The following is a 22,429-nucleotide window of genomic DNA, read 5'->3' on the forward strand; positions in this document are numbered from 1 at the left end:
AGGCCGATTCCTGAACCTAGTTTATGCTTATCTCCATGACTGTAAATATCATTTCTCTTTTAATAATTATCTCGTAGGTGAATCAGGTTAAGATTTGTTTTGCATCTATTTTCTTGTTCCCTGTTGTTTTGTGTTGGGTTATAGTCTTAAGGGCAGAATCTCTCTTAATAAGTGTGTATTTAATTGAATAAGGGGTAAGAGTTAGCTTCAAACTTTGAACATTTGCTCTACTCAAATTAAATCAACCAATTCATTTGTTCCAAAAGTATAGAAATAAGCAAACTTAATTCTTAGAATCATATCCCAACAATCACGCATAAGCTGCATATAAACATATGATGATTTTCACATCCAAAAAGGTCTAATTCCTTTCACAATCTGTCACCTGTGGGTTGAAAATTAGCTGCGATGAAAATTAGCATACATATAACTGGGCGAGTACCCACCAGAAGTGTTGAGATGTTCAACCAGATGAATGTTTCAAGGGCTCTTCGTAATGTCTGACAATGAAGAATATGTCCCAAGAATTGCACAAATGACGCCCAATACAGCTATTGTGGAACTTGAAATAATCTGGTCATGTAAGGGAAGAAAAATAGTGTCAACAAAGTATGACAAACCAATACACTTTCAGAAAACGACATGAACATATAGAAAACTTGTGAGCATAAAAGCTCTGGCTTTTCTGGAAGAGGGAAAGCAAAGAAACCCAAATCAAACATTCTTTATACATTCATCCCTCTGAAATTTCAGTTCTTAACTGTTGTAAGAACTAATCTAGCGTAAAAAAAAGAGGAAAAAAGAAGAAGAAAATAAACGAAAGGAAGACAGAAAAAGAAATAGTTAACTTTCCCTTCAGTTTTTAATCCAGCTTAATTACTCCTTACCCGTTTGAGGATTACTTATTACTCTTTTAGTCATTCAGCCCTAAGATCCAGTACAATGAAATTCTTTCTTTTGGTTTATAGCAGAATCTTCAGAGGAATAACCAGTGGATTACAATTTAGATCCACCATGAGTCAGTAGTCATAGTCCCAAATTCTCTCTCTCTCTCTCTACATTTTCCACTTTTTCAGATTACATCATGTTATAAGAGGAGAGATTTTCATGTATCATTTTGGGTTCTTCTACTTATAGTGAATGGTGCTATTCATTTTGTTTTCAACAATCGGTGGCATTTGCCATAAACAAAAGCTAACATGTTACCTCAGCAGGTTCCATAGCAGCAGTTATCTAATGTGTAGGATGAAATTGCCATCAGACAATCCCACCAGATCTACAAATATTTTTCTTTTTGATTTGGACAAAAATATGGGGGTAGGACTCTGCTCACCTGTGCCCTTGAAGCTTTCTGCCCAACGATTTTTAGAAAGCATAAAGCGGGCATTATAATTGCCTGGATCAGAACATCATCCACCGCATAAAACATATCAGTCGTATGTCAAGTTGGCGTAAATCAGCATTAGGAAACTTGAACGTTCTTTTACACCATGTTCTACCCAAAACTCTCTATTTAATGAAGTAATTGAAACATGCAGAATCTTATTGATTCAGTGTCTGGAATTCATTTTCCTGCAATTAACATTTGTGGAATACAGCTATGTATTTATTGAACTAAATTGCAGTCTTACCACAAGTATACTAAGGAAAGAACCGATTAAGGCCATCACAAGACCTGCAGCCAAACCAAAATGATTACAGTCATCTAGTTGGCTCAATCAACACCGGAAGTTGGTGAAGCTGGTCAAGAATGATAATGGATAAAAAGTAGATCATATTTCCCCGAAGTCCATAGGTAACAGAAATTAATTATAAGAAACATCTTCAGAGAGTAGTCCTTGAAATAAACTGTTCTCATTCAGGATAGAAAACTAAAAGTTGTGATGGCAGCAAAGTAACAGATCAAACACCAGGCAACCCCTAACTGACCTGATTCGGGATTTGAATTAAATGAAAGCTTGCCCTTTAGCCAGTTTTACAAATGCTAATCTTGTTGCACTAGGTTCGAACACCATATTAGAAGTACAAATCAGATATAATCACATATGTTATATAGTTATATAATTAGGGCCTCCATGTAAATATATAATTATATCCAGAGGTTCTCTAAACTTGATCTAACAAAAATGCTTCACAGCATTGAGCAATAGACTTGGCTCCAACCTCAATTGACTTCTCTTCAACCTCATACCGTTAAAATAAAACTACAATTATTTAGACAAGGAAATGAACAATTTTGGGAAAAGCATATAACATGTAATTTACAAAGAAGACATGTTTTCTGTCCAGAAGGGTATAATTTTGCCGATACTATTTCGATACATTTTGTTTAATAAATATAAGATGATATTGAAAAATGTGAAGTATTTACTTCAAGTCAAGTTCCAAGAAATTACCAAAGAACGGAAGAAGAAAAGCCACACAAACTGAAGAAATGACAAGTGCTGTTCTTAGAAGAATGAAACAGCACACATTACTTGAAACTCTGACTGGAAGCAGCTCCTCGATACTCCTTGCCAAAGGGTTCATCAATAGAGCATATTTGTTGATTGTTAAGGGATCAGAGTTATTAAAAAAAGACAAAGAAAAAAGACAAATGATAAAGAAATACACGTAATTTGACTTCAATCAAAGAATAATATCTGTGAAAAGGATATTTAGTGATTGGGTTAATAACCTGACAGAAAGCAAGAAATGGTAACTTAGAAACCACAAATGTACACAGACCCAAGTTCACGGATAAAATCCCATTTCAAAGAGAACTTCCAATCTCATACTTACAGTTGTCCAAATTGCAACTTTGGAAACAAATGCATTTGGTGGCATATTCAAAGTTATCTGGGACAATGTTTGCTGACCAAACATGAGGTATCCCATGACAGCAACACCCCCATATATAAAGACACACAAAAGGAAACTGCACAGAAAGGAAAAGAAATTAAGGCATGAGTGATAGAAAGGCAAGTAAAATTTGCACCCGTTTGGAACCACAAATTTTCACCATATTACGAGTGCCTTGCTAAATTTCGTCTTGTCAGCCATTGATTGGTAGATATTTGGAAACACAGAATGCCCGGAATAGCAAAATCCATACACACCAATGACAAATGGAATGCCACTCCAGTTCACTACTTGAGCAGATTTATTGAACCCAATACCATCCGTTGTACCAAGGAAAAATACACACAGGGCTATCAAAACTGTTGCAAGGACCCCACCAGCTACAAAATAGATAACAAAAATTTGGTTATATCCACAATTTCATGAAGCCTATGGTGGCCTGAAAGAACAAGTTTGCAACACCTGAAAGGTATGAGATCAAACGGAGATCCCTCAACCAAACAGTTGGCAGAACAATCAGGGCAACTAGAATCCCAAACAAATGCATAGAGTCCAGATGAACACCAGCCCAATCCACTGAAGTCCCAGGGAATAGTTTGGTAAGATTATCTCCTTCCAAAATAATAAATTCTACACAATAGGACTGCAAATATGGAAAAGAAATCTTATTATTCTGACAAACAACTAAGGACATACAGTTCAAGCAATCAGGATCTGAGTGTTACTTACATATAACTCACTGTACAAAAGAATCTGCACCAAGATCCATAAATACAGTAACATCAGAGATCTTGAATACAGAACAACCGAGAAATAAGTAATATACATAAAAATAATATGTTGCAGTCTATTTCATCTCCCAAGATTACCAATTTAAATGTTCAAAAGAAAATAGAGCTCAACCATAGAATGCAGAATAAATTTAAACTAGTCAGATTATCATGTCTGGAAGTATAAAATAAACCGACCAAACATGACAATTAACATGCACCAAATAACATGACCAACTCTTAATGTGAAAAGGAATACTAGATTGATAAGCAATGGTTTGCCATCAATTACATTAAAGAACAAGCCTGAGCAACTTATAAACAAGATATTGAGCGTTCATTTAAGTTACAAGTAACTCACAGATATGAAAAGACGTCCAAATTGTCCAAAGGCAGCTTCTCCCAAGTCTGGGTAGGTCATGATACCTTCTTTGCTCTCAAAACAGTATCTCATGAGGGAGGCAGTGTAACAACATACAACTGCAAAAAGAACTAGCACTACTAAACTTGCCCAGCCACCTTCTTTCACTGTGTAAGGTGTAGAAAGAAGCCCAACTCCAGCCAACACATTAATTCCTACCTCAAAATAATTTGACGTTATGAAATTTTAAAAGAAAGTGAACACATAAAAGTTCAAATCAAAGAGCATAACAGATGACAGAAACCTTTGCTCTTACGATTCTCAATAAGGTGGGCTATTACTGAATGTTGAAGCGTTTTTTCCCTTGTATGATAAACATAAGTAGATAAAGCAGTGCGGAAGTTTGTCACAAATTAGACATTCTCTTCCATCAATGAATATTATTTACCGACACCTTGTCACAACAGGAAGCTCATATGTGAGTTAGAATTGTAACAGAACCAGAACAAAAAGGCTTACCATTGAAGACAGTCTGAGTTAGGCTACAGCCATGACCAATAGGTAACTCCCCAGTAAGCTGCTTATTCAACGAGGCTTTCTCTGCTAATGATGACTGAGCTCTTGAGATCTTATCCAAGTCTTCCCTCTGATGAGTTCTTTCATAATCAGACAGTAAAGGAGACTTTCCATCCAGATCTGAATTACTTTTAGTATGATCATCAAAGCTTGAATACATAGCACTTGAACCAAGTCCAAGTAAACCAAAACTCGGTGATGCTGTGATGGTATAAGAATCGGTAGTTGCTCTGCCAGAAAATGACAAAAGAAACCGAGATAAAAAGGTTAAGTACTTGAATGTATTCAGTCTATATATAATGACTTAAATTTCACACCCTTCCAAGTAATTCCTTTTTCCAGGTATGTCTTTACAACATTGTATTCAGATACTAAAGCCAACCTATTAAAGAATACCTCTCCAGGTTTTCGCGCTAGTTTTTGTATTGTAGAATTATATAAAAGAAGTACCTTAAAAAAAAAAACTAAAAACTAAAGAAAAAAAAAAGAGAGAGAGACAAAAAAAAAATTGCCATTCTCTTGAAAAACGAGAAAAAATGAGAAAAAAAATGAAAAATAGCACTTGTTATTGAAAATGCCAAAGCAAAAAAGGGCTTTAAAGGATGCTTGGAGAATGAGATGAGATGAAAAATCTGTAAATAGTAGTAAAATTGTTTGTAAATAGTAGTGAACTAGTTTGAGTTAAGATGTTTTATTGAATTTTGGGAAATGAGAAAAAAAGTTAAATAAAAATACTATAAAGTTAAAAGGTTGGAAATATTAACTCAAAACAAAAATAAAAATATTATTTTCATTTTGGGATTTGAAAAGGTTGAACTGTTTTTTATTTTTTGTGTTTTGTTTGAAAGTTTGAGAAAGTTATAATGATTAGGTAATGATTAGATAAAAAATTTAATGAGTTGAAATTGATAAGTGTGTTTTAGTGATGTTTGGAAAAGAAATTATGAAAAATATTGAGATGAGACAAGATAGGAAGCCATTCCCAAACAACCCCCTTTAAGTCTTAGCAGATGTACATTATGAAGACCCTAAATGGGGATATAAGCTTTCAGATTTTTTTAAAATGCTCATCAAGCGACTTGACAGTGACCTCTCAAGCTAGCACATGCAAATTGATTTAACATGATCATTACGCCCTAAGCCAAATCATGACACATGGTTATATGACATTGATTATGGCCAATATCCTCCCACACACTTCAGGGGGTAGCAGAGTAACTATCGAGTACAATTCGGACGCACATTTGTCTTTAAAACTTCAGTATGAGATGAAACCTGCTCATTTACAATTTGATATGAACGAAAACTACAAACCATTTGACACCATAAACTATAGATATTGGGTTTTTAAGGTAAAGATGAAGATTTTTTTAAGTTCGGAAGAATATGGACCACTATTACAGCTCAAGCAGACTAACTAGACAATGTTTAACTCATTCGAAATTCCTTATTACCAACCAAATTATAAAGTGCGGAAAGTAACGAATTCCGGGTAAAAATTTTGGGGTTTAAATGATAGTGACCGTGCCGCGCTTAGCATGCAAGGCTTATCTCATGCATTTGTCAGACGGAGCGCAAAGCCACCAAACAGAGGCAACATGAAACGGGGAAAAAAAACTATTCATACTGTTTGGTTCAGTGGAAAATATATTTTCCTGTATTCTCTAAACCAAGTGAAGTCTGAGAAATCTTAAATGATTAAATAAAATGGTCTATGAAACAACATGTTTCAAGAATAATAGAAACAAAATTACATTTCAAAGAAGCAATCTTTCCAGATCAATCTGAAAAGCCTTGCGACAGAATTATTATGTTCCAAGAAAATACTTTATAGGATTTTTCAAAAACAAAAGAGGAAGAAACGAACACCTACCGGTAGCTCCGTGGCCATTGCTGAGATGCGAAAGCATCAGAAGATGAACCCTGAAGATGAACACCTTCCTCACCATTTTCAATATCACTACTGCTAATACCACTTCCACCACCATAAATCTTGTTCACTTCAATACCTTCATGATCATCATCATTCTCGTCCAAGAAGAAGAACTCAGCTTCTGTCTCCTTATCCTTATCTGCAGCCATTTGTATTTGGGTCTCTAGCAAGAGAAACAAACCCAAGGACGTGTGTCGGGATTGAAGATGGGAAGGTATGCGGTGCTTAGTTCTTGACGTTTGAGTTTTTCAAAAGAAAGTCTTGGGTGAACGTTAAGGTGTCCAGATCATCTGGTCCAGATGGGTGGACGTGAAAGTGGACATATGTAGAAGAATCTAGCGGGTTTTGGAAGGAGGCCGAGATAAACTGGAGAGCTTCTGCCGTTTAGATATAAGATCGAGGAGTAATTATACTCTCTGCGTTCTCAATTTATGTTTCTTAGGTTAGTTGAATATTCATTATTATTATTTATTTATTATTTAATATTTTATTATTATTTTTTATTAATATTAACAAAACACTTAAAAATATCTCACTATCAAACGTAATGTCACACTTATTAATGAAAAGAGTCCAAAAAAGTTTTCGTAATTACTTTCTAAATATTACTTAAATATAAAACTCTTTTCAATTTTCAATTTTTTAAATTTTTTGCCTAATTCTTACTTAATCATCCCAATTTTTAACAAGCTTTAAAATAAAAAATAAAAATCAATAAAATATTTTTTAAATTTTAAAATAAAAATAATATTAAAAAAATTACTATAGATATAAAAAAATTACACAAAATAAATCCACAAACTAACGTGACTTCATAAAATCCATTAGATCTACTTTATAATAAAAGTAACTTTATAATCTGATATACTACATCAAACCATATCAGTTTATGAGTTTATTTTTATATAATCTCTCTGTAACTAAAATATTTTTCATATTTAAAAATAATATTAAAAAATAATTTTTTAATTTTATAATATTTTTATTCGATTTTCTCTATCTTTTATCAAAATCTAATACACATTTTAATTTAAATTATTTCACTGCTGTTCATATTATTTTAAGATATTTCAAATGTCTAAGCATACGCATTCTGAGACAGTACTAATTAAGCATTTTCCTTAGAAACCGTTTTCCTTATAATATTCGTAATTTATTTTTTTAAGCCAATGAGATTTCATGATTGAATATTGTTATAAGATTATATTTAATTATCCATGCAGTTTCTTATAGATAATTTGGTCTTGATCACAGTTAAAGGCCAGTGAATATATACGTATATATATACAACCCGCTTTTAAGTTATGGACTCTAATTAATCTATGTATTTTTGTGTCGTATACGTTAAATTCTTGCGAGTTTTGTCTCTTAACTTCGTTTGTTTTTATAGATAAAATAGATGAATTGAGAATAAAATTAAAAATTAAATAAAATATTATTAAAAAATATATATTTAATATTATTTTTATTTTAAAATTTTAAAAAAATAAATTTTTTATTTTATTTTTATAAAAATTTAAAATAATTATAATAATTAAATCAAATCAAATGAAATCAATTTATTTGGGTCTCCCCACTTCTAATGGTAATGACAGGAAAAGTTTCCTAAGCGACCTAATGGAGAAGATCCACAAAAAACTTCAGGGTTGGAAATCTAAACTTCTCTCTCAAGCTGCTTGAACTGTTCTCATCAGAGCTACTGCTAGCTCTATCCCTTCCTATGTCATGTCTTCATCCCTCATCCCTAAGGCTATGAATAAAAAGCTGGATTCCCTTTTTAGTAGATTTTGGTGGGGTTTTAATGATGGTGATGGCAAGAAATATACTCCCAAATCTTGAAAGTCTATTTATTTGCCTAAGTCAATGGGTGGCCTTGGTTTAAGAAATATGAACTCTTTTAATTCTGCTTTGATTACCAAATTGGCTTGGTCCCTCCTCAATGATTCAAATAGCCTCTGGAAAAATGTCATTTCTCATAAATACTTAGGAACCAACTCTTTCCAGGAAGTTTCTCCTAAGTCTAATGACTCTCGTTTCTGGAAATGTCTACTCAAACAAAGGGATTTCCTCTATTCCAGCATTTGCTTCCAAATCAATAATGGCATTTCTACCAAAGTGTGGTCTGACCCCTGGATACCCTCCATTCCTAGTTTTAAACCTGAACCAAATATGGATAATCAACTCGATGCTGATTCTCACATGACTGTCTCTGAGCTTATCTTAGAGGAGCCAAGGCGCTGGAATGTTCTTCTTCTTAACACTCTTTTTTCTGAAAGTTCCTCTAGAGAAATTCAAAAAATTCCCCTAGCCAACCATAATTATTATCAGGTCCATGACAAGATCATATGGACTCACCATGCTTCTGGTATCTTTTTTGTAAAGTCAGCCTATGCAGCTCTTGTCTCTAGGAATAATTATTCCAACCCCAATATTCAGTTCAGTAATTGGAAGACTTTATGGAAAATGAAGATCCAAGATAGGCTGAAGCTTTTCCTTTGAAAAATTAGTCACAATATTCTTCCTACCAGAGTAAAAATCTCCAGGGTCATCCATTTAGAGGAACATCAAATTATATGCCCTCTTTGCAAGACTGAACCGGAGGATATCTCTCATCTTCTCTTCAACTGTCTTTATTCAAGAATTCTGTGGAGACATTCAAAATGGCCCATTAACATCAACTCCTTTGCAAGCCAACATGTATCCATTTGGATAAAAAATATCCTTAATCCTTTGAAAAATCTTGGAATCCCAGAAGAAGATCATCATTCCTTCCAATTATTTGCTGTCATAGCTATGGATTGTCTTTGGTTTCTCAGGAATAAAAAAGTCCACAATCAGATTCAGGACTGTCCTTCACCTCTTGAATTTTTTGAGTCTGTGAATTCTATTTTTCAGCAACATGTTACAGCTTGGATCATTGAGAATAATCAAATGGGGAGAATGGAAGAAAGCCATGCAGGTTTCTTTTTGATTCGATTTGATGCGGCAATCAGAGACCAAGGAAGTATTTTAGCATCCATATGCTGGAATGATTCAGGTGAAATCATCTTTGCAACCACAGATTTCAGTTGCAGTGTGAGTCCTAATCTTGGGGAAGCAAGAGCAGCATTGATGGCCATTTCCGAAGCAAAGAGACAGGGTCTTCAAAATATTTTACTAGAAGGGGACTCAAAAATTACCATTGAAGCAATTTCTAACCCTTCAGTGGTTCAGGACTGGACTCTGTTCTCTATTATCAGTGATATCAGACATCTTCTCCTTTCTTTCACTGTTTGGAAAGTTAGGAAAATTCATCGATCCAAGAATCGATGCGCGCATTCTTTGGCGCAATGGGCAGCGGCAACGCAAGGTTTTGGCAACATCCCTTTAATCCAATTACCCCATTCTCTGTTGAATTTTCATAGTAGAAATGATCCACATTTTTCTCTTGTATAATTAAGAATTTCAGACTCTGTTGTATTTGGTTTTAGTTTTAATATAGTATCCATCTTGATCAAAAAAAAAAAAAAAATCAAATGAATTAAAAAAAAAATTGTGAAACAAAGGAGGCCGACAAAGGTACCCTATCCTAACTCTGGAGAGAAGCATGTGTTATTCAGTGTACAAACTACATAAGGACAGAAAATATGTGTATCTGTGTAGATAAAGACAACAATCATCTGATCCCGTCCCGATGCAAAAAAATCTTTTATTTTTTATTTTATTTAATAATTAAAGAATTGTTTTTTTAATGATATTTTGATTCTTTTTTTAATATTTTAAAATATAAAAAAAAGAATGAAAAAAATAAATAAAATTTTTTTTGTTCTTTATCGGGATCAATCGTGTTATATCCTCGGTGGATGTAGCACTGCTCGACAAGACAATTCAATTTGTTGTCATTCTAATATACTTCTGCGCATGAAGTCCCTTCTCCTCTGAATCAGTACAGTAACCTTGTTATTCTGGTTTCTCTATTGCACGTGGAGATGCCGATAGGCCCGATATTGCCTAACAAAATCGGTTTCGTTTTTATTCGCAAAAATAAAGATATTCACAAAAATAAAATTATAAATTGATTTGATGTGATAATTTATTTTATAACTTGATGTAATATATGTCGATTTATAAATTTTTTTTAATTAAATTTTTTAAAATTGCTATTAAAGTAAATTCTATAATATTTTTTACTGTAAAAAATTAACATGAATATGGATAAATAATATAGAGTTTATTTCATATATATATATATATATATATATATAACACTTTACTACCTAAATAAATCTATTGAGCCTCCAAGGAGGGATTGTTGATTGATACAGGATTTACTGGCATTGGGGAAGTGATCCAGGCATCACTTTTGCCATTGTCTTCGTTCTCGTGAAACTGATCAACAACATAGAAAATTATTTTTGGATATAACCCCACTGATCTCTGGTCTGTATTACTCTCTCTGTCCATTCAGTTATCCATAAGAACGTTATGATCGGAGTGAGCACTAATTTAAACCAAAACATAACTTTTCTGGGTCTGGTTTTCTTATCCAAATTTAGCAATCTAAGTAAGTGCCCCCATTTTTGTAAGGGATTGAACCCAAAAAACAGAAAACATCGCCTACCCTTTTGCCCTTCTCTCCAACTGTCATGGTTTTCAGAGGTTGTAGGAGATGAACGAGTCTCTGTCTCTCTGAGTCCGAAAGACAGAACAGGAGAAAATTGTGCTACTCTGACCAATAAGAGAATGTTTCGTGGTTTCTGATTTAAGTTTCATCACAAAGAGACATGAAGAAGTAGGAACATGTAAATCTAGTCTTGAACAAGTTCAATCCGACGCACGCTTAAGAACAAAATAATAATAATAAGAATAATAATATTAAGAAAAAATTTATTCTTCATTTTAACTTTTATTATCTTTTTATTATTTTATGATGTAGTATTAAATAATAAATTTATAAATAAAAAATATAATAAATAATTTTCAATCACTTAATATCATGTTATAGTATAATAAAAAAAATTAAAATTAAAATGATAAGTAACGTTCTTTAATTTTAATAATTCAATTCGACATAGCTAATTAATGGTTCGCAGGGCTTGATCTTGCCCACTTCACTAGTGACAAGTGTCCAGATCTAGACATTTCATTGTACGAATACTATGTACACCTGTCATGAGAATGGCATAACCACAACCAAGACCAAAATTTTACACCACCATGACCGTTTGTTCTGGTTCAGAAAGAAAAGGAACTCTTTGGTTCAATCGCTCTTTTCGCTTCCTTCACAAAAACAAACAAAGAAATATTGATCATCAGAAAGAGATGACATTGACAGATTCAACATTCTCCGATCCTTCCCTATCAATAATTCATCGTTGCACGATTCTATTTTCATCTGGGTCTTCATGATTTCCTCCAAATAAGTACTATCTAATCCAATTTCGTACAAGTTTCGATCAATATATCGCTTTGTAAATTGTACGGCAATGTGAAGAAACACAGAATTTAAAGGAAAGAAGAGAATCATTGCACAATGAGCAAAGAAAGCGGTGTTCTAAAGGCATGGGAGGCCACGCTGCGCAAGACACAGGCTGCAAAAAAACGCGCCAACAGCTTCTTCAGCACGACGTCGATAGCTCATGCAGAAGATGAAGACGACAGCGACAGTGATGAAAACGACAACAATGGGAGTCCCGGCACCGGCGAAATATACCAATCAGAGAGGGTTCTCCCCAACGGTGACTACTATACAGGCCAATGGTCCGACAACTTTCCTCACGGACAGGGAAAGTACCTTTGGACGGACGGGTGCATGTACGTGGGAGAGTGGTTTAGAGCCAAAAACATGGGGAAAGGAAGGTTTAGTTGGCCTTCCGGGGCCACATACGAGGGCGAGTTCAAGAGCGGATATATGGATGGGATCGGCACGTATACAGGCTCTAACGGGGATACGTACAAGGGACAATGGATCATGAATTTGAAGCATGGCCATGGCGTGAAGAGCTATGCCAATGGAGATTGGTACGAAGGAGAATGGAGGAGAGGATTACAAGAAGGAACAGGGAGATATCAATGGAAGAATGGGCAGCATTACATTGGAGAATGGAAGAACGGAGAGATTCGTGGAAAGGGTACCTTTTTTTGGACAAATGGGAACAGGTATGATGGGCATTGGGAAGATGGTCTGCCTAAAGGGAATGGAACTTTCAATTGGCCAGATGGGGGTTTTTACGTGGGGAACTGGAGCAAGGATCCGAGTGAGCAAAATGGGACGTATTATCCACCAGGATCATCCCCAGAAGCTAATCTTGAATGGGATCCTCAAGATGTGTACAATGTTGATTTGAGTGACTGCAAGATTTGTCCAGGAGAGAAGGTTTCGATTCTACCATCGCAAAAGAAGCTTGCATTGTGGAGATCATCCAAGTCCGGGGAAGGTGCTAAGCCTAGGAGAATGTCAGTTGATAATGATAGGGTAAGCGTTGGCGTGGAGAGGCCATTGGACAGAACTCAAGCGTGGGAAAGTGATGAATCCAGTGATAATAATATTCCTCGACGTAGGAATTCATTGGCGAGCAGAGATTTTGAGGATGATTTGGTGGGTCTGCATATCGATGATGCAAATCCAAGGGGGAGTGCCTCTAGTGGTTTACCAATGAAAGTACCTCGGAGAGCAAAGAGACAGGGAGAGACAATATGCAAGGGGCACAAGAACTATGACCTGATGCTAAATTTGCAGTTGGGAATCAGGTATTATTAAGACATATTATATATATATATATACACACACACACACACTACATTCTCGTCTTACTCGCATCTTACTATATTATTGTGATACTAACCATCAATTCTTATTTAAAAAAATAAGATTTATTTTAATGATGATTGATGGACAATTCTACGCAAGTACAACATGATGAAAGTGGACTAAGAATGTAACATATTACTGAATAGGCTTTTGTCACCTTTAATTTCATGTGGCACACTTCATTTCAACCATTTTGATTTATGTCGCGCCATTTTTATTGGTTTTATAGAACCGCAGATGGTCTTTCTTAATTGGTTTCTTGGGCTCATTCAGAATGTCTTCTTTATGGAGAGGCTAGCACTTAGGAATGAATTGCTCTGTTTGATAATCAAAATTTAGTATTTCATTCGAATCTTCTATTCAAATGCCAGAATTATGAGAACTTTAAGATTATAAACTTATTTTTCAGTTTCTTGCGCGCTTAGTTTTCTCAGCAACCAAAGGACAAATCAATTAAAACTGGAATTGGCTAAAATACTTTGGAACACTTGTCGCCCATGCAACAATGCTCCCCTTCTTGCATAGGTGCTATTTTTGTCTGTGAATGCTCCCCATTGGTCTATTCTTATATATGAAGTGTGCAGCTGCTTTAATTTCCAAAAGTAACTTCATTGATTCCCATTTACTTACCCAGTAAAGTTTCAATTCAATTCAGTAAAGTTCAGTTCTGAAGGTTTTCTTTTTGGGCATGACATCACTTCCCAGAGGCTAGATCGAGCTGTGTTAATTAGGGATGATAATTCATTCTGCTTGCTGCAACGATTTGTGCATGTTTTCTTATGTTCGACACTTATTTTCTTCTTAACTCCTTACCATACAAACAAAAATGACGACTACAAAGATACAAAAAACTATGAACTTAAAAGTTTTCCCTTTCCTGACTTTCACACATAGTTTATGAATATGAGTAGTACTGTATGGTGTTTTTTTCACTCATTATGGAATTGATTGACAGGCATTCTGTTGGAAGACCTGCTCCAACTCATGCATCCCTTGATTTGAAGGCCTCAGCTTTCGACCCCAAGGAAAAAGTATGGACGAGATTTCCTCCAGAAGGATCCAAGTACACTCCACCACATCAGTCCTGTGAATTTAAATGGAAGGACTACTGCCCATTAGTGTTCAGGTGAATCATTGAAATTTTAAATTTGTTTCTGCTGTTGGTTTTTTCTTGTGCACTTGTGCATTTAATATTTCAATACCCTTGTCACAATTTCTGCTGATTACAAACTTTGACCATATATCATGCATTTTTCGTTTTCAGGACCTTAAGGAAGTTGTTCAAGGTAGATCCAGCTGATTACATGATATCGATCTGCGGCAATGATGCTCTTAGGGAACTCTCCTCTCCTGGTAAAAGTGGAAGTTTCTTTTACTTGACCAACGATGATCGCTACATGATAAAGACTATAAAAAAGGCAGAAGTAAAAGTGAGTTTAATTACATGGTTATGCCCACATATTTCGTTTAAAGTACTGGTTTCTAATTATAATCCATTGATTAATTTCATGCCACAGGTTCTTATAAGGATGCTTTCAGCCTATTATAACCATGTTCGAGCCTTTGAAAACACTCTTGTGACCAAATTCTATGGACTGCACTGTGTAAAGTTAACTGGGCCTACCCAGAAGAAGGTAGAACTGCTAGTGGTTCTATACAAAATCTGTACAAGAAAATTGTATCAAAGTAACAAGGCCATTATTTGTTGCCTTTTCTTTTAATATTAAGGAATCTAACAACTATCAGACTATACATCACTTTAAGAACTATACCAATCTGTAAGTCTTCTTGGTTTACACATACAGTAAGGAAAGGTACTTTCAAGTAACGTGGTTGATGATATAGGTACGGTTCATCATAATGGGAAATCTCATGTGTACTGAATATAGCATCCATAGACGCTTTGACTTGAAGGGATCTTCCCTTGGCCGCACATCAGATAAGTCTGAGACAGAGATTGATGAAACCACTATCCTTAAAGACCTTGATCTAAACTTTATATTCCGACTGCAGAAGTCATGGTTTCAAGAGTTTTGCAGGTGAATATGGTTTAATTTCCTTCAGTCTATACTTGCTTTGTTCAACTCCCATCATGCCAAACAAGTACCATTGCCACCACGTGGAGCTCTATTTTCATTTTCTTAATTTTGCCTTTCTAAATGTACCTTTGTTTTTGCAGGCAAATTGATAGGGACTGTGAGTTTCTCGAGCAGGAGAGAATTATGGACTATAGTCTTTTGGTGGGTATTCACTTCAGAGAAACATCAGCTGCAGGTGACCTGATTCCTTCCGGAGCCCCCACTCCCTCTGGAGCGCGGACTCCTACAGGTCTCTGGACACCTAATTCCGGAGCCCGGACACCTTCCGGAGCACGTACTCCTACAGGAGTACGGACACCTACAGGAGCACGGACACCTACAGGTCGTTTTTCACTCCTTCCGAAGATTACTTGGACTAGATTCTTAATCTTGTATCTATTTTTTTCGCTTAAAACAATGGACTGTTATCTTTCTTACAGGTGATTCTCTGAGTGAAGGACTTCCTCGTCTTTCAAGAGCAGACACGGATCAGCTTTTTCTAGACCCATCCAGGTGAAAGTTCTATCTTATAATCCAAATATGTGAAATAGTGTCCATGTAAAAATATATTCCTATATGTCCTTGGTTTGCTTTCAATAAGAAAACATTCAGGTCTAATACCTGTAGTAAGAGGATGACAGAAAGAGTTAGGAAGGCATTCTTACTGGGAAAGGAAACACCTCATGAAGAACAAGAATCAAAGAAAGAGTACTAGTCATAAAGGAGAATGAGATGGCGGCCTTGATGCTCCTCCAAAGTTTTTCTAATAATTAGTGGGTAACTTGTACACCTCAGATAAAAAGTTCCATGCCTGCGGCTTGCGCGCCCAGGCTAAAAATTGGCTTCATTGCATAGTAAGTTGAAACTGAGGATAAAAAGCCGTGTGGGTTTTGGAACATGACTGTATTGACTTAACCTGGATTCCACAGAGACCAGTATTTAACGTTGAGTTTCAGTAGTTCAGGGCATATGGAATGACAATCAGCATATGAATGATATGCATTTTTTTGTATATGAACAATGATGATCAGGTTACAACTAACAGACATCCTAAGAGCTAGCACTACATCGTTATCATTCGAACAGAAACTAGAGATAAGAGAGAATGTTCTGATATAATGGTGTGTCGATATTGCAGGTGGGCCAGTATTAAACTTGGTTTGAACATGCCTGCAAGGGTGGAAAAAACTGTGAGACGAACTGATCATTATGAATTCCAGATCAGTGGAGAACCAACGGGGGAGTATTATGAGGTTATTATGTTTTTCGGAATAATTGACATTCTTCAAGACTACGACATCAGCAAGAAGATTGAACATGCATACAAGTCCATCCAATACGACCCTACCTCTATATCTGCTGTTGATCCAAGGCAATATTCAAGGCGCTTTCGAGAATTCATATTTAACATCTTTGCAGAAGACAGTTGAAAGAAATCAAGTAGTTAGTGCTTGCATTTTGGGCCATCATACATATATATAATATACCCCAAGATCGAAGTCTGCGTTTCACATCACTAATCTTCGAGTATCTTGGGTTCGGACGTTGCAGCCGCGTCTTCTCCCAGCTGTATGACGGTGGCCATGCATGCATATACTTTCACCTTGTACGTGTATGGCCATCTGTGGCTTTCAGGGCTTAGTTCCACGCCTTCTACATAGTTTTGTTTGCTTCTTTTGTACGTCCATTTTTTATATTCTTTCCTCCGCTTTATATACATGATCGATATATATATATATATATAATATGATTTGGGAAATTATAGAAATGCTATAAGCAGGAGCACTTGAAGTGTATCCAATTGTAAATTGCATCAGAATTTATCATCTTCATCTGCAAATAAAAAGATCAATAAATTTTATTATTTATATCTTAAACACACATAACCAAAAAATAAGAAATTCATTATATTTGAAAAATGAAAAATTTTATTCTCAAGCGGGTATGTAAAATACATATAATAAAATACTTACATGACTTTATTTGATTAAAAATATAAATTTTAAATATTCAATCTTATAAATTACATATTACGATTTAAAAAAATTCTACTAAGCATCCCTGCTGTAACGCCCCGTACCCGAGGGTCCGGAGAGTTAACTCATGTCACTAACAAACCTGTCTCTCCCAGCACTTAAAACTCCAAGGACTTCATGTTTAGCACACAATTCATATTTTTCCAAATAGCCATAACAAAACTCCATAAGTTATCATTACAAAATATAAACCAAAAGGGGTCCACAATCTCCCAATAACCTCAAAAATATAACAATACACCTTTAGGTATCAATAGGTCCAAACAACGTAAAGTACTTCAAATGCTCAAGTTAAATCTATCTACTAACAATGGTACTCTAGAGTACCCAATCCTTCCATCCATATCTAGCCAGCTTCAATTCTATTTCTGACCCCCAGCTGGGAAATCGATATCATCTGAAAATATATGAAGATAAGGGGGGTGAGTTATCAACAACTCAGTAAGCAGATGACATATACTAGCATGTAAACATGAGCTTTTTCAGAAAGTTCAATATGCAGAAACAAAACATTTTATTTTTTTATATGCAGATCTCAGAAAACGTGTTATCAAAAAATCAGAGTGACTTTTCAAACATTTCATACTCAAGTCAACAATTCATATTTGAGGATCCATTTCATATTCAAAAACACTTTGGCATAACATAACTGAACATCTCCATCTTATCATATCATATCATATACCATGTTTAACCCCCGTGGTAGGGTTGTGCTATCCCCGGTGGCCAAACCAGGCAGTATCATGTGGTGAACTTCCCCTTTTTCAATCTCGGAGCCCCGAGTGTGCACACAGGAAAGAACACGTAAAAAGACCACTTTGTTTCCAAAGTGGGTGCACTCATATCATATCATGGTGGTACCAACCATATCACGTGAACAGTATCATCATATCAGAACCATATTCAGAACAGATAAGTATGCCAAAGTTTTATCATATCCATATCATATCAAAACACGTGCGAAACATATTCATATCATTTCTATTTGATCAAAAACAGATCCATATCATTTCATATCACATGCATAAAAATTTCAATGATATCATATTCGCTCTTTTGCATATTTCAGAAACATGTCAAATATTGCTCATGTCTACACATTTCATGTCAAAAACATTTCTTTTCTCTTTCATATGTATCTCATGAGGGAATGCAAAACATATACTGAGGTTGTTTTTCACTTCTTCTTTTTAAAACAACATGCACATTTTTTTACAAACCAACCTCAGTTCATTTCTTTTTATGCAAATCCAGCATAGGAACCCCGCTTACCTGGATTCTTTAATCTTTCAAAATTCCTCAACGAAGCCGAATAAATATTAATCGTCACCTATAAAAATCACGCAAATTCTGTAAATTTTCAATCAATCATGTATTTCGATATTTGAACCTAAGAACCTATTTTAAATCCTCAAAACCTAGAATTCTAATAATTCCTATAATACCACCATTATCTAAAACCACTAATATCCACTTAGTCGAATTCGTACCGAATAAGAGATTTAATCGAACAAATATCTAGGCATTTGCCGAACTCAATAAAGAGTAATCTTCAACAATATCTAAAGTACCAACAATGTATTATAAAATAATAGAATATTTAGACTACTTTAAAAAGTCTTATAAAATACGCCATGCAAAACTCCTCAAAAGAAATTAGAGTTTTTGTTAACAATATTGTTAAAATATTTTCTACACAAAAATAATGTTTTATGAGACTTAAACCTAAAACTCATTTTAACATAACAACAAAAATAAATAAATAGATAAATACCCTTCATCCGAAACACATTTCAGTAAAAAAAAAATACCAACTTAGTTGATGATTTAAACAAAAGGGCGAAACGGTAAAAAAAAAAAACATTTTTCTCCTACCTGTTACTCGAGAAAACCACACTTTCCTTATTAAGTAACTGTTATTAACAGCAAAACTAAAATCAGAAGAGGCAAAAAAGCAAGTGACGGTGGAGACATACTCACGAGAAAGAAACTCGAGGCAGCAGCACCGTGGGAGTGCGACAGACGCTGGACAGAGGTGGTGAAGACCTTCCTCGACGACGTCGCACGGGAAGAGAGGGAGAGAGAGCTGAAACCGAGAGAGAGAGAGAGCTGAAACCGAGCAGTAAAAAAAATGAGAGAAGAGGTGGAGTGGAAGATATGGGGAGGGAGTGTCCGTGGCTTACCGAGGGGCAGAGGTGGCGCGCGGAGGACTTATGGTGGTGCGACGATGGCTGGTGATGAGGATTGCCAAGTAGGCAGCACACGGATGGAGGGAGAATTCCTCTGTTTTTAGGCGTGAAAACAGGGGAGGGGCTCTTAATCCAGTGGCTGAGAAACCGGTCGTGGAACCCGGAGGGACGGTGGCGCACGGCTGGGGGAGGGACTCCGAGTGCATGAGCTACTGGCGAGACTGTGTGTGGAGGAGTTGCTGCACGGAAGTGACTCTGCGGGTGGCCGATTGATGTTGCAGACCGAGGCTTCGGTTTGGTGTTTTGCAGAGAACCCGTGGTCTTCTGTGAAGAGGGAACCGAGCGGCACTTAGCCTAGGGTTGTAGTTGCTTCATATAAATATATAGACCAAAATAGAAAGTAGATCAAACCTAAATAAAAGGGAAGAAAAACATGCTCGAAAATGGAAACGAACCGTGCGATGCGTGGCATGGCGTGAACCCGTGAAACTATTTCTGAACATGTGAACCCCGTGCATGGGTCCAGTAATGCTGGGTCTTACACCTGCAACATATATATACTTACTTTTTGTTTTTTATATTGTTTTATTTTTCTCTTAATATGTGTGCGGTGTAGAGATGGTGAGTTGAAAGAACTCTACTTTTTAAATCGTAAAATTCTACTCATCATCATTTTTTTCGTCTTCTCATTATTTCATGATCTGACATTAAATGATAGGTTCACAAGTAAAATAAAATAAATTCAATCATTTGATATCACATCATGAGATGATATGATGATGATGAAAAAGAAGATGATGAGTAACATAATTGATTTAAATGAAATAAATGTTATAATGATACTATCATCTCCACACCACATATTAATATGTGATTTGTTATTTTTATTCTTCTATTTAAATATATATATTTACACATTAATATATATGTGTTTAAATAGAATAATAAAAATAAAAAATCACATATTAATGAATTATATATTTAGATAATAGATTATGCCTACATTTGAATTCATACGAGCTGAGCTCTTCGGTGTTCCAAACGTAGCCTATAATAACTCTAAAAAAAAAAAGTCTCCTGCGAGAAAGACATCCCTTCCGGTGACTGACAAAAGCCCGTATAACACCGGTCAATGCGACGCAATTACCGAAACAGATTCAATCGTCAACCGGCAATTGCCAGTTATGCGGTGGGCCAGCACGACGCCGTGCGTCCTTTCTCAGAGTCGACAAAAAGGTGTGGTGGAGGAGACCAAATAAGATGGTGACAGAGAGTTAGGTCAATGTTACAGTATGAGTACGTGGCGTGGGATTGCGAAACCTACGTGTGAGTGGCTATTTGGTGCAGCTTTTCAATGCTGGTCGTGACACATTTGATATAGAATCATCGTAGGCCCCGCTCCCAGCAAAAGTCATATACGCTCCTTCTACTATATTAACAAAAACAAATTAAAATAAACTCTAAATACTTCACCTATCATACTAAAAGATAAAGAGTGGGACTATTTGCCGCTAGATTTGATCACATCATACTTTTTTATTATTTTTTATTTTTTTAATATATTTTAATATTAAAAAATATTAAAAATATATCAATACATTTAAAATCATTTTATTTATTATTAAATACAAAAAATATCGAATGGTCACACTAAATAGTACATCTAGGGCGACAAAGTAGATTTTTTCAAAAACAAAAGTAATAAGGTATGAAAATATTTTAGTGTTTAATTTAAGGCTCTAATCAAGTTTAATTGTAACTTAAATTACTTAATAAACAAGGCTGATGCCGACTTTTGGAATTCAACTCAAGTTATGTTATACTCGATTTTCTGTAAGTATCTGATCTCATTGAGCTTAATTTGAATGTTCAATTTTTAAATTGAGAAATACATTACTTGAATTTTATCTAATTAAACTTATAAATTGAAGTGATTTGATGTTGTAAATTATATTATAACGTAGATATATCGAATCATATAAAATTACGTCAGTTTGTAAGTTTATTTTTGTGATATCTCTTTGTAGTTGTAGTACTTCTCTATCAAATTATACTTTATTCTTCAAAACTACCATTAGAATTCAAACAATATAATTATATCAAATTACTTACTTTTATGTTCCAATTCACCTATCAAGTTCTATACGCAACATCTAGACTATTTGACCTCAAATATCTCAAATCCATCCCGCCCATCTTATTATATTCTCGTTGACATGTGAACATTACGTGTTGTTCTATTCATGATTGGCATCAAATAATAGATTATGAAAAACGTTATCAAATGCATTACAATGCCCTTGTTATTGTTTGATTTAATTTGTTAAGAATGATTTGTACAAATTTTAAATATATAAGTTTTACACAATTTTTTTTTATAAAAAAGTAAACCCCATTACAAAAAAAGAGGGCATATAAGATTTGAACACTTTAAATTTATACTTAATATTACACTTAATTTTAATACATGGACCATGGACGACGAATTTATATATATATATATATATATATATTTATTTTTTAAAAGAAAACCCATCTAATGAAAATGAAGGATCGGTGATAATTAAAAGAGAAATGATCTATATAAACTCTAATTGCATAAATCTTCATAAATCTTGTACAAATTCTTTATAAAAAATGAATTACATTATAAAAAAATGTGAAAATTTTACTTTTTCTTAATTAAGTTCACATTCTTATAAAAGATTTGTACGTTTAAAACTTATATCTATGTAAAAATTATATTCATTATTCCTACATATCACACATTATATTTATTTATTTTTTCTTATTAAATGTGTGGTACATAGATAATAAGTAGAAAAATAAAATTAGTTTAAGAAGAATAAAATTAT

The 22,429-nt window shown here is 34.7% G+C and overlaps 2 protein-coding genes across 2 annotated transcripts; one reads left to right on the forward strand and one right to left on the reverse strand.

The window, feature by feature from the left end:
• Nucleotides 1–231: 231 nt before the first annotated feature.
• Nucleotides 232–6,876, reverse strand: LOC108986072 (amino acid transporter AVT1A-like). Its single transcript, XM_035689698.1, has 12 exons — nucleotides 6,422–6,876; nucleotides 4,492–4,778; nucleotides 3,973–4,187; nucleotides 3,571–3,594; nucleotides 3,304–3,484; nucleotides 3,002–3,221; nucleotides 2,782–2,917; nucleotides 2,658–2,677; nucleotides 2,397–2,542; nucleotides 1,632–1,675; nucleotides 1,334–1,396; nucleotides 232–573 (listed from the first exon to the last, which is right to left on the reverse strand). The coding sequence occupies exons 1-12, from the start codon at nucleotides 6,628–6,630 to the stop codon at nucleotides 481–483; spliced, it is 1,638 nt and encodes a 545-aa protein (XP_035545591.1). The 5' UTR covers nucleotides 6,631–6,876; the 3' UTR covers nucleotides 232–480.
• Nucleotides 6,877–11,765: 4,889 nt separating this feature from the next.
• Nucleotides 11,766–17,142, forward strand: LOC109021848 (phosphatidylinositol 4-phosphate 5-kinase 5-like). Its single transcript, XM_019004580.2, has 8 exons — nucleotides 11,766–13,210; nucleotides 14,227–14,397; nucleotides 14,536–14,701; nucleotides 14,789–14,905; nucleotides 15,117–15,310; nucleotides 15,451–15,692; nucleotides 15,790–15,862; nucleotides 16,488–17,142. The coding sequence occupies exons 1-8, from the start codon at nucleotides 11,994–11,996 to the stop codon at nucleotides 16,777–16,779; spliced, it is 2,472 nt and encodes an 823-aa protein (XP_018860125.1). The 5' UTR covers nucleotides 11,766–11,993; the 3' UTR covers nucleotides 16,780–17,142.
• The last annotated feature ends 5,287 nt before the right edge of the window (nucleotides 17,143–22,429 follow it).

This window comes from Juglans regia, chromosome 4, assembly GCF_001411555.2.
Source record: "Juglans regia cultivar Chandler chromosome 4, Walnut 2.0, whole genome shotgun sequence".
Taxonomy (NCBI): Eukaryota; Viridiplantae; Streptophyta; class Magnoliopsida; order Fagales; family Juglandaceae; genus Juglans; species Juglans regia.